Source organism: Astatotilapia calliptera, chromosome 14, assembly GCF_900246225.1.
Source record: "Astatotilapia calliptera chromosome 14, fAstCal1.2, whole genome shotgun sequence".
NCBI lineage: Eukaryota > Metazoa > Chordata > Actinopteri > Cichliformes > Cichlidae > Astatotilapia > Astatotilapia calliptera.
Genome location: NC_039315.1, coordinates 5,050,623 through 5,063,117, shown reverse-complemented (window position 1 = coordinate 5,063,117; position 12,495 = coordinate 5,050,623). Strand labels below are relative to the sequence as shown.

At 38.8% G+C, this 12,495-nt stretch overlaps 1 protein-coding gene across 2 annotated transcripts in view; it reads left to right on the top strand.

The window, feature by feature from the left end:
* prx (periaxin) overlaps window positions 1-12,495 on the top strand; it is a 51,263-nt gene that overhangs the window by 19,224 nt on the left and 19,544 nt on the right. For both annotated transcript variants that reach the window (XM_026193203.1, XM_026193202.1), the window contains exons 2-7: window positions 2,737-2,786; window positions 5,396-5,503; window positions 9,559-9,684; window positions 10,251-10,410; window positions 11,880-12,073; window positions 12,224-12,459. In XM_026193203.1, coding sequence (XP_026048988.1) covers window positions 2,737-2,786; window positions 5,396-5,503; window positions 9,559-9,684; window positions 10,251-10,410; window positions 11,880-12,073; window positions 12,224-12,459 — 874 coding nt within the window. The remainder of the gene's footprint in view (window positions 1-2,736; window positions 2,787-5,395; window positions 5,504-9,558; window positions 9,685-10,250; window positions 10,411-11,879; window positions 12,074-12,223; window positions 12,460-12,495) is intronic.

Here is a 12,495-nt window from a genome sequence, read left to right as displayed (position 1 = left end):
ATTAGCAGGTACTCTGGGATGGTTCTGATGTCTCCGCGGATCTTTTAAAAGCATCGGTCTCTTCAAAATGTTGTTCTGTTCCATTAATTCGTGTCCCTGCTCCTCCGTGACTGATACACTGACGGCTGGGATGCAGCGAATGTATGTTATGTGTTCCTGTGACCCGCTAGACACCAGATACCCCCTACCCACCCAAACAGGCACGGCATCCACGCTGACACCACACGCCCAAACACACGCACTCAAATTCACACACACACGCACATAGCTGAGCTGAGGCACCGAAAAGTAACCACATGATTGCAGAGAAACAGAGGTGATTCCTGCAGACTTGTGCTGTTGTTGGCAAGTCCATGAATTCAAGAACGTTCTTAAAAATATTTCCAACAAACCAAACTTTGTCCAGCAGATGCACTGTGCACAGGGGCAAAATATTAGCCCACTTCCTGATTTCTTCGTTTATTTGTTTCTTCCATATTTGTCTCACTTAAATGTTTCAGATCATCAAAGTAATCTTAACATGAGTGAATACAGTGTGGGAACAAAAACTAATCAAACCTACCTGACCCTCCTTCAATCATTAATTGACTCTGATTAGCAACAGCTTTTGCAAAGCTGAGACAAATTTCTCTAGCCACGCTTAAAGAGAACATGTCTGACAAACCAAAGGAGTCTAAAAGATCTCAAAAAGCAACACATCGTGCCGTGATCTAAAGAAACTCAGAGTTACAAAACCATTTCTAAGGCGAACCATAGTGAGAGGTTTCATCCACAACTTGGAACAGCGGTGAACTTTCCTAGGAGTGGCTGGCCTACCAAAATTTCAAAAATAGTGCATTGACAAGTCAGCCCAGAATAACTTGTAAAGAACTGCAGGCCTTACATGCTCCAGTTAAGGTCACAGTTCATGATTCAACAATAAGAAAAAGACTTGGCAAAAATGGCATCCATGAGAGAGTTCAGAGGAGAAGATCATTGCTACCAAAAAGAACAAAGGCACATCTCACATTTGTTAAAAGGACTCTGTAGACTAATGGGACAAAAGTTGAACTATTTAGAAGATTTGATTCCTGTTTTATCTGGTGTAAAACTAACAAAGTATCTCAAAAAGAGATCATCACACCAACAGTCAAACTTGTGGGCGCCAGTGATGTTCTGGAAGTGCTTTGCTGCTTCATGACCTGGACCATATGTCATAATTGATGGAACCATAAAATCTGCTCTGTACCAGAAAATCCGGAAGGAAAATGTTCGGGCATCAGTTTGTGCTGTGAAGCTCAAGAGCACTTGGATTATACAGCAGGACAATGATCCAAAACATGCCAAGATTGTTTTGAAAGTCTGGATTTATCCAATTGAACAGCTTTGGCATGACTTTAAACAGAGTGTTCATGCTGAAAAACCTTCCAATATTGCAAATGCCTGATTGCACTTCTTGCCGCCAAGGGTGGTACTTTAGGCACTTTTTCACATAGGGTCAGCCAAGTTACACTGGATAAACAGAAAGGTTCAGGATGCACAGGGTTAAAACAAGCAGTGGAAGTATTCTTGCCTTGATCAATCCTCATTTTAAACACGCACAAACCTAAACCTGTATTTTACTATTTGACCTACAAACAGCTTGATTTGTCATGCTTGTATCTGCACTGCAGTCTCTAGGACATCACCTTTGTTTAATGAAGTTCATTTGTGCCATGTGAACAGTTTATATAACTCAAAAACCAAGAAACGCTGCACTCTCATAGGCTAGAAGCTTGCAGTGTCACATGAAAAAAATGCCCTGCTTTATCATCCATTTTAACTCTTGTGGTGAGTAGAGTCAGACAGTGCACCTGTAAGAAGGTCAGTTCTTTCCTACCATTATTCCAAACTTTGCATATTGCCACTGCGGTAGTATAATTTTATCAGCCTTCAGGGAGCATAGTGGTGTGCATCACCTCGGAGCAGCTGCTGACATGAAAAGTTACCAAAATAAACAATTTTGGCATTTTAGTATTTCTACAGAATATTTATAAGACACTAGTTTAGGCTTGTTGGGACCACTGGTTTCCTAAAGGTGTGAATGGACAGTTTGTGCAGATGGCTGGGCTCGGGCAATCAGTGCAGAGCAATAACTGAGACTATGGAAAGAATGTAAACCCTTCCAGAAGCTTCAGACTGACAGCTGTGTCACTATATCAGAGCCTCTAACTCCATATACTTAAACCTGACATGAATACCAGATGTTCATTTTCTCAAGAGCACTACCGGGGCTAATTTACTGTTACATGATGCTGTTATATTTCGATGGCATGTGAATAGTGAGTGGTGTCCTGCTGTCTCAAAGAAAGTGCTTTATGTCACCAAATGTCCACTGAAACAACAATTACTAGGCGTTTTTTGTTCTAGTTTTATTCTGCTCTTTTTGCTGGGCAAATTTTCCCAAGCATCCACCCTTTCATTGCTTTTGATTTATACATGAAAATGAACTCACCTCTGAACCATCTTCATTTTTTTTCTAACGAAACTTGAGGTAATTGCACAATTGCATTCTTCCTTGTTTATCGTCTTTCAAATGCAGGAAAATTGGCTGAATAAATTCAGGAAATGTCCTTCCACTCTCATTCTTTATGCCGCTCAACAAATCACTAACATGCTCCGTATCTAAAGATAATACCAAAGACATTCTGTTCATCACTGATTGATAATCAATGAATTAACAAATTAACAAGGAGTTGTTTTCTTTTAATGTTTTAGACAGAGACCAAGAGGACAGCCATGTTTTCAACCAGACCAGAGATCCAGCCGTAAGTACACAGCCTTCTTCCTGCTCATGCAAACACACCCATAAGTCATGTTACAGGTGTTACAGAGAAAATGTTTGATACGAACAGTACCAAGAGTTACCTGCATGAATGAAATTTGGAATTTACTCTAAATAAGGTGTATGTACAAACTGAGCTGTCACTTTAAAATGTGCAGATCTGCACATAAACAACCAAACAAAAGCTAAACTATCTTGGTGCACGCAGAAATTATCATGTTTAGGTTTTAAAAGTGCACATGCATCCTTCATTTAGAGACAGAAATGGCAACTAATTCATGATATCTATGTGCACGAAAAGGTCCCTGGTGTCAAAAAGGTTTAAAAACCTGTACCAGACTTTCTTTAGATCTTGGCATAAATTCATGAATTCTTAAAAATACAGAGCTGAGATGCAAGAGATTTAAACAGATCATTCCCTAATCAGTGGCAAATAATCTCATACATAAAGGTTATTGTGATTTTAAAGTTATATAGATTTTTAGGCATGATAAATATAAGGAATATTCACTTCTCCATTAGACAGTTTTGGGTTGTTGTTTTTTTTTTTTTTTTATACCCTTTTCTTGTTTTCTGTCCACAATGTCGATGATCATGTGAAACACGGCCACCAGAAACTCAAACATTAAGTAAAAATAATAATAATTCAGACTCCACCAAATGCTCAGTTTCATGCATTTTTTTCTGCTTTTGGATTTGTATGATGTCATAGTGAAGGCATGTGGTCATATCAGGCAAACAGCTGTGGCTGTCACCACAGATGTCCCGCCCACCTGCCATTTAAACCCTCTGTTTACAAGAAGCAGCAAATCAGAAGAAAGCTGACCTTAAAAAGGAAACCAAGGAATCAGTCTTAAATAAATAATGGTGATTTTGCACAAAAAATCATGCAATGTGACTTTTTGTCCAACAACAAAAATCCGATACTGGAAATGAGCTGAACAGGTCGCCTTTAGATTACAACATAAAAAACAAAAATAGTATATTACTGTTTAATTAAGTAACTGCAGTGTTTGACCAAGAATCAACTGTTTGCTTATCCCAATACACAAAGAAAAAAGTTGAGCAATTTCCATTTGACTGTATATAATAATAATAATAATAATAATAATAATGATTCTGTAACTATAAAAAACATGCAGCATTTCAGCTCTAAGTACCCAGGGGACACTTTCAGTCAGTGGAGCGATTCTTTTATGCGACTGCTGTTTAACTGAAACGAGCGTCGACAGACGTGACTGTTTGTCATGTTGCACAGCCGTGTATTTTACTGTGGCTGTTCATTTGCTCTAATCAAATCTATTTTAAATGTAGTGCATTATTGCACTTTATGAAGCGAGCTGCACATTATCTCTAGTGGCGTAGCACCTCATAAACAGAGCACTAAGTCATTACAGCTTTAAGTTTTATGCCTGCTGACTGCTGTGTTTCTGTGAGAGGAAATGTGTGTATTTATATATCTTTGAACAAGCAGCTTGCGGGGTGAGCACTAAAGACATGAGCATGGTAAGACAGCTTTCAGGAATATTACATTTGGTAAGCAAAATGGTTTCAAACTGAATTCTTCTAATGGGAACAATTATAAGATCTATTATCACAGGCATTCAGCTTTCACTGTGTGCTGGGAATTTATAGTTTGTGTCAGAGGTTACACTGTCAAAGTGTTGGAACATAATGTTTTGACAAGATCATCTGTGCAAGAGTTCATGTCACAAGCAGAGGAAGGAGATATAGGAGGGTTGGACATGGTGTGCTTCCTCTAGAAAAGGGGGCGAGAGGTAAATGCCCCCATTTTTAACTTTGACTTAGTCTAAAATTAGTCTTGGGGAGAAACACCGTTTCAGTCCAAGAAAAAATATTCTTTGCAAATTAGAGGCAGCAGCAGAATAACAACAATATGTCGTGGTGGATTTAATCAGAAAAAATGAAATTATAAAGTAGATCACAAAGAGTTTATTTCATAATTCAATTTATAGTGGTTAACAGTCACCTGAAAGAAAATACCTTCATCTTTTCTTGCAGCTGTCTCTGAAAAACCTGCTTCAATAGGAGAACACAGCCAATGCAAACAACAGGATCACCAGTCATCTGGGGGACATTAAAAATGTAGCTGCTTCAGAAAAAAAATTTCACAATGCTTCTGTATTTTGCAAATACTGTTTGCAATAAAACCTGCATCACTTTTTAATACTGTGATTTTCATCCTGATACTGGATGGTACTGAAGCATGACTAGCACACAGAGTCAGAAACGTAACAAGACTACAGCTTGTACTGTAAATCTTATTTTACTCATGCAGAGGACGTTTGCTGAGCTGGACATGCACACTGTAGCTTACATTTTTCACATCTGGGAGATTCCCAGTACAGTTTTCCTCTGTTAAACAGCTTCACTGGAGCAGCAGAGAAAGAAATGTCAATATGTGTTAAAATTTAAAACATACGTCTCCCTGTTCTTAAGATTTTTCCCACAGCTTCCACTGCAGAGCTGTTCACAGGCCCAAAATAATCTTATTAATTGAGTTAAAGGGTAAAACCACCAGAAACTGCTGCCTCACGCGCTCAAACATCTCACTTTCTGTTGTCTGGGCAGGTAAAAGATAAGAGGCGGTCACCCCCGTCTTCCAGATCCCCCTCCGCCCCCCAGCGCAACCCTCACCACAGCGGCTCCACAGAGGAACAGGAGAGCCCTGAGAGAGTGGTGAGACACAGAAAATGACCTGCAATGATAGGATGCACATGAAGGTTTCATGCATAAACTGAGTTTTACTGCCATGCATCCATGTGTCAGAATAAAGGTGTTTACAAATCTAATTGTCAATAAAGAAAAAAAAAAGGTTGTCTGAAAAGCAACAGCGCTGACAAATCATCTTTTTCATCCATTTTTCATAAAAGGTAAAAACATTGGGTCATTTTAACCTCCTAGGACCTGGCGTCCACATATGTGGACATCACATTTTGGGTTATTTAGACCAAAATACTCAATTTTGCTCTACAAGGGCCTGATATCCACTTATGAGGACTTTATGCTGCTACTGTTCTATCGAAATTTTAAACGAATATCCTCATAAGTGGCTCTCATTTTTCTCAGAAACAAAAATTGGGTAAAAAAAATTTTTTAGTAATTCTTTGTTTTTACATTCATCAGGTCCCAATCAGCCCAAATATCAAAGAGAAATTAAAAATGCATGCTGTGGAAGAGTTCGGGTCTTAGGAGGTTAAAGTGTATCTGAAAAGACTTTTAGGTAATCCATCTTATTGTGATCAGTATAACAAATGCCACTTCCTACCAGGCAATATTTTACACTAGCTTTATGAATTTTACAGAATTGGTCTTTACCGTACAAAATAACGTACCTTGCAGTAATTGCTGTTGTGATGTGGCTCTATATAAATAAAAATAAATTGAATTAAATTTGATTAGCGGGAATTGATTTACCTTTGGAGCCAGCCTTTAGTGGCTGCTGAAGGAACTGACAGCCATTTAAATATTAACGTTTTTCAGCTGTGGAGCTTTCTGTGTGTGTGTAAAGGGTTCTGATCAGTCATGTAAATATCAGATTCTCAATGCTAGTGTTATAAATTTAACCAAAAAAACAAAAAATCTTTATTTATTTAGCTTATACACAGTATCAGTTTAGTTAGTTTTTGCTTTATTTCAGTTAACAGTAGCATCCCCAGGCTTCTACCTTTCTACCTTTAAAACCTGGAGAGCAGCCAAATGGCTGGTAGGCTTTTAGCTAAGCTTTAGCTTCAGCCAAGTGGAAGCTAAATTGGCTAGTCATTCATATGTATATTAGGTTGTTACCTGGGAATTCTGGAGGGAGGGGAGTGGGGGTTTGAGTGGATTGAGGAATTTCCCTGCGAATCTTGTTGACTGTGCCGAGGATGGTGGTTTTCCGTCTAAGAAGTTTTTGCGCAAGTGAAAGCGATGTGAAAAAATTGTCCGTGGTAACATTTCTGCCCTTGTCTAGGAATGGTTCCATCAGCCTCATTACTACATTTTCAGAAAGTCTCTCCCCAGTGGGACGATTGGGGTCCTTGCCAAGATATGGGAAGACATTGCAAATGTACTTGGATTTTAGGTCGCAAGCCACCCAAAACTTGATCCCAAACTTGTTAGGTTTACTTGCAATATACTGCAGGAAACAGCACCGAGTCTTTGATGGGAAAAGCTGTTCATCAACGGTGATATGTAGACCAGGGTTGTAGCACGTGATGCAGTTGGTGACAAATGATCCCCACACACTAGAAATTGCAGCGAACTTATCAGTCTTTGCTCGATCACTGCGGGTGGACTTGTCATCAAAGCGTAGGTGTTGCATGATGTCTTGGAAGCGGTTTCGTGCCATAATTCCAATTATCTGTGGGTTTCCCAGGTTTGCTGACCAGCAGTCATTTAGAGATGGAACCCTGTTAACCCCCCGCAAGATGACAATTGCAATAAATGCCATTAGTTCAGGGAGGTCCATGAACCAATGAACATGCTCCATGCACCACTCAGCAGGCCATTTGTAAATATGTGTACAAATGGTTGGTTTTTTGTACTGTTTTTATCAATAAATCTCAGCAACAAAGGACATACACCCATGTGTGTTGATTTCTCCCTAAGATGGCAAACTGAAACAATCCAAGTTGGTGACTTTTGGAGATTTATTTCCCTGGATGATTGAGAATGCATCAAGATGAAACACAAAAGGAAGTTCACAGCTTTTAGCAGCTCCCCCACCCCCTCAATCACACACCCCCACTCCCCTCCCTCCAGAATTCCCAGGTAACAACCTAATATACATATGAATGACTAGCCAATTTAGCTTCCACTTGGCTGAAGCTAAAGCTTAGCTAAAAGCCTACCAGCCATTTGGCTGCTCTCCGGGTTTTAAAGGTAGAAAAGCCAAATGGCTGCTCTCTGGGAGTTTTTAAGTAACACTAATTTTATTAGCTAGGTTCATATTTGTTTATGATTTCCTTGATTTGGATCAAAGCCATCGCAGCTCCACTCACGTTCAGAAAATGTCTATTTAAAAAAAACTATGTTGGTATATAGATATATTCAGAGCAGAGAGGTGACTGACCTCCTGACCTGGACACTAACCAGGACCATTCAAACTGGAATACAATAGCCCAGGACAGATATGCTGAGGTCATTGTCCCACACGTAAACAAGCTCTCATTTCTCCCAGCTCAGCAGGAATGTCACTCCACAGTCTTTTCATGCGGCAGCAGGTGACCGCCAGCCACTGGACGCAAAATGAACAACAAAATGTCTAAATATGATGAAGCTGAAGTGACAGTGCAGGTGCTGGGACTCTGTAAACACCCCAACGCACAAACTAGAATGTTAGCAACTTTAGAAGGAGGACTTTTAGGAGGATTTTGCAAAAGGCGGTTGCTGTTGGATGGGACCAGACAGTAACACATACTGGTTGCAGTTATTTTGTGCCCATTTGTCTGCATTGCTAACAAGGTGAATGGGATATATTTTGTTATCATGTGGGAACAACAACAGCTGGAAGGACGGGGGGGCGGGATCAATTAGCCAAAATTATTTGAATATTAGCTAGGTGATATTTTTAGTTACATGGTTAAATATGTAGTTTGAACAATGCATGTAATTAAAATTCAGTTCTTATTTTTCACATTTAGATGTGTAATGTTGTAAATTTGCATTCTTATGTAATTATCAATTAACAAGACAGTCTATACAAAAACAAAAGTGGGTGCCTTATAACAAATGTATCCAATTAATTAAGGTTTTTTTCTTTATTTAAAATTTCATTGATTTTAAGTTTATTTTCCTTGATTACCATCTACAGGTATTACATTAAACAATAATATTAGTTATCTTTTAGCTTTCAGTTATTTTACAGTTTGTCCTTTATTTTTTACAAAGGCTTGAAAGTAACACAATAAACTGCTGAAAATATATCTATTTTTATCTTCATTATGTTAAACTATATTTATGTCAAAGATTTACACAATTATTCTTTCCATTACTGAAGTAGCTATGCATGATAAGTCATTTTAAGCCCTCACACTTTGAGTCAGCTTTCTTATTATGGCTGCCAGAAGTTAACTAGTAGTTTGAAAAGGTGGTGGGTCTAAAATGCCGTGAGAAAAATGTCTAAAACTGAAGATTTAAGGCACTCTGAAGGCAAAATTTGGGATATACAGTAGAGTGTCATGAACTGCAAAGTTTAAGCAACAGACAAACAAATGTTTGTTTGTTGGCTGACAAACAAAAGGTAAGCTTTATTCCAAAGCTGATAGCTTTAGTCCAGGAAGGGAAAAAATAAAGTGTAATCCAAGATTATATGAAGCTGGTTCCCAAAAGGCTATAAACAGGACTACAGAGACTTATGCTGAAAAGACAACAAAGGCTAGAATAAAGACAGACTGTTTCTACACATGAAGGCAGATGTCAGGTAGATGGAAACGCTTCTCCTTCCATCTACCAGCACAGTTGAACTACCAAAATAAATCAGGAAGTGAGTGACAATAACTGACACGGGAGATGTAGAGATTTGAACTTTCACACATCGGAGGATGCAGGGAGGAAGGGAATGCAAGTGACAACTTACAAACAGAACCTGGAAGTAAGAATTTGAAGTTCAAAGCACATGAAAACAAAAAACATAAATAACAAACTAAGAAAACAAGGAAAAGCATAACAAATCCACTTTGGTGTTTTTCTTTCTTCTTTTTTTGCTGCATCATGATATGGCACCTCAACCCCTGTCATCTGTGCTGTTGCAGGTGCAGAAGGAGAAGCTCCATGCCGAGCTGAAGCAGGTACTGAGCCAGAAGAGAAGTCATCTGAGAGAGTCGACCTGCCAGCTGGCCCAACCAGAGATGGACTCTGAGCCAGCAAATGAACAGACAGTAAGCAGAAGTCTGACTTTTCAGGCTGAAATATGTTACCTTTCTATGTATCAATGGCTTAAAGCTGTAATGTGCCAGGTGATGCACAGCTAAACACAGAAAACTGTTAACTTTTTCCTGCATTTTACTTCCTCTCTTCAGCCTGTGGAAAAGTGAATGTAGTCTAAGAATAGAATGACCTTTCTTCTGCGACAGCTTCATGGATAAAATGAACTTTGAAGTAAAGTTGAGAACAGTACAGTAAAACATGCACCTACTCAAACAAGTGCAAAATTTTACTCAGCATTGGAGCCCAAAAATAATTAAAATTCAAGACCGAAAAGTCGTTTTAGCAATTTTTTACTTGCTTTTGACCTGCTATTCAATTCTGATGCAGTAGTGTGATGCAGGCTGACGAAACCACAGGATTTATGCACTGACTAACTTCTTTTAAAAGACTGAAATAATGACTAGTATTTTGTGTTTAACTATATTTTTGCTATTACTAAACTAGTATTGGTAATAATAAAACAAAAAAAGAATCTCGTGGATAACCGAAGTTTTGTGTTGGTGTCTGTGTGTCGCAGAGTGTGGAGGAAGCCTCTAAATCTGTGGAGATTGTGGTGGAGACAGAGGCAGGGGCTGGAGCCAGCGGCTACAGTGTGACTGGTGGAGGAGAACGAGGGATCTTTGTAAAAGACGTCCTCAAAGACTCTCCAGCTGCTAAACACCTCAGTCTACAGCAAGGTGCCTGCAAGCACACCTGATTCATTTAGAAAGCACTACTAACATACATAACATTTATATAAGATTTAAAAGGTAATTAAAAAGATATTTAGACTTCTTTTAAGGAGTTTGCACAGAAAACTTTATTATTTGGGGGGAAAGCCCAATATTACATTTTCCACATCATCTGTTCTCATTTTATTTCATATCAGCTTTGTTTATATCCCACCTTTAAAAATAGAGTTCATGAATTGCTTCAGTAATATAATGAAATATGAAACAAAAAGCCAAAAAGTTGGGGCCAAATAAAGCAAATAAAATTAAGGTGAAATTAAGTTGAAGTTAAAAGGGGAAAAAATCTAATGTAACATGATATCAATAGAAGATAATAGGACAAGTCTTGACCCAGAAGGTGGAAATCTACAAATTCCAACAACAGTTGACGCCTATTTTTGTTGCAGAATTTTGCTGAATTTTTGTAAAAATCTTCAAATATTGATTAAACACTTCCTGACTCATCAGGGAGTCTGCAATTTCCAAAGAGTTAACAAACTCTAACCCACTTTTTTTTAAATGCATTTATTCTGATGACATTGTCATTAAGGGGGGGGGTGATTATCGATTTATCGATTAAAAACGATTCTGGCTTGGATAACGTGATATCGATTCATTAAAATCCTGAATCGATTTTTAAATATTTTGCCCGAAACGCCAGAATCTCAGCTTAAACCTACAAAATTTCTACAACCACCAAACAGCTGAAACAGTAAATGAGAGCAGGTACACGGATTCTGCACGAAGACGTAAACACAAACACAACCCAACGCATCTGAATCAGTGAGATGTTGCCTTTTCACCCGACAGCACATACGCAGACACGGACACGCCGTCGGGGCTGAAAGCCGACTGCTCACTGATTTTGAAGCGTCGGCGGGCGCTTTGTGTTTCTGTGCTTTTTGTGCTAGATTCTGAAGCTGCAGGTTTTATCTCTCTCCAAACAATACTGACTGAACCAGCAGCAAAAGAAGATCCAAACTACGCTTCACATTTCGCTTCACATAAACATCGTCACGAATTTCCTCTTACTTTTGCTGTTTTGTTTCCACCACGATAAAAATCACACTTCCTGACTCACTTCAAGAACAGTTTCCCATTTAAAAATCTCTGTTTTCTGCATTAGTCGCTTACTTACCCACCAGTCTTAGGTGTCGGCCGCTGTTTGCTTGTTTTTTTTTTCGTTTTGGTTTGTTTTGGGGTTTTTTGCTTACTTCCGACAAGAAAGCCTCATTTCTGCTGTTCAATTCTGAACAAATTTAAACTTTTTAAAATTGTGCAAAATTGCAAAATGCTTAACTGTGTCTCTAATCAAACTTTATTTAATAAATCACTTTTACTTTTTCTACTTTTTCCACTAAATGCATCCTATACTAAATATACATCACAAACTGATGTACATGAATATATTGTTCATACTGTTTTTCTGTATGAAGGTGACCAGCTGCTAAGTGCCAAAGTCTACTTTGACAATGTGAGGTATGAAGACGCTTTAAAAATCCTTCAGTGCGCAGAGCCATATAGGGTCAGCTTCCAGCTTAAGCGAACCATCCCTGGAGCGGATGGCAGCGTGCGCCCAAAGGTTCCCAGTGTGGAGGTCAAAGGTCCCAAAGTCAAGATGGGCAAAATGGTAAAGTAGCTTTATCAATTTATTGTAATCACTTTTAATCCTGAAAGCCATTGTGCTGAAAAAATATATTGTGAGTGATCAACTAGTACAGATAGATGCAGGTCTTTAAATGTTGTTGACTGATGCTCTTGTCACACGTGTTTCTTTCAGAGTGTGAAGGGGACCAAACCATTCAAGACTCAGAAGAAACGAGGTGGACGTTTTGGTCTGAAAAGGCTAAAAGAGAAGCGAAGAGAGGAGCTGGTGGTAGAGGGAACACCTCCCAGGCTGGAGATGAGTGATGTAGAGTTTTCTCTTCCCAAATTCAAACAAAGGAAAAGTCCAAAAGTTGAAGTAGAGGAAGCCAGAGGAGCAGCAGTTGAGAGGAAGGCAAAGAAGAGGATGAGGTTGGCCTTTTTTGTTTGTTTCTTTCTCTTTGGTAG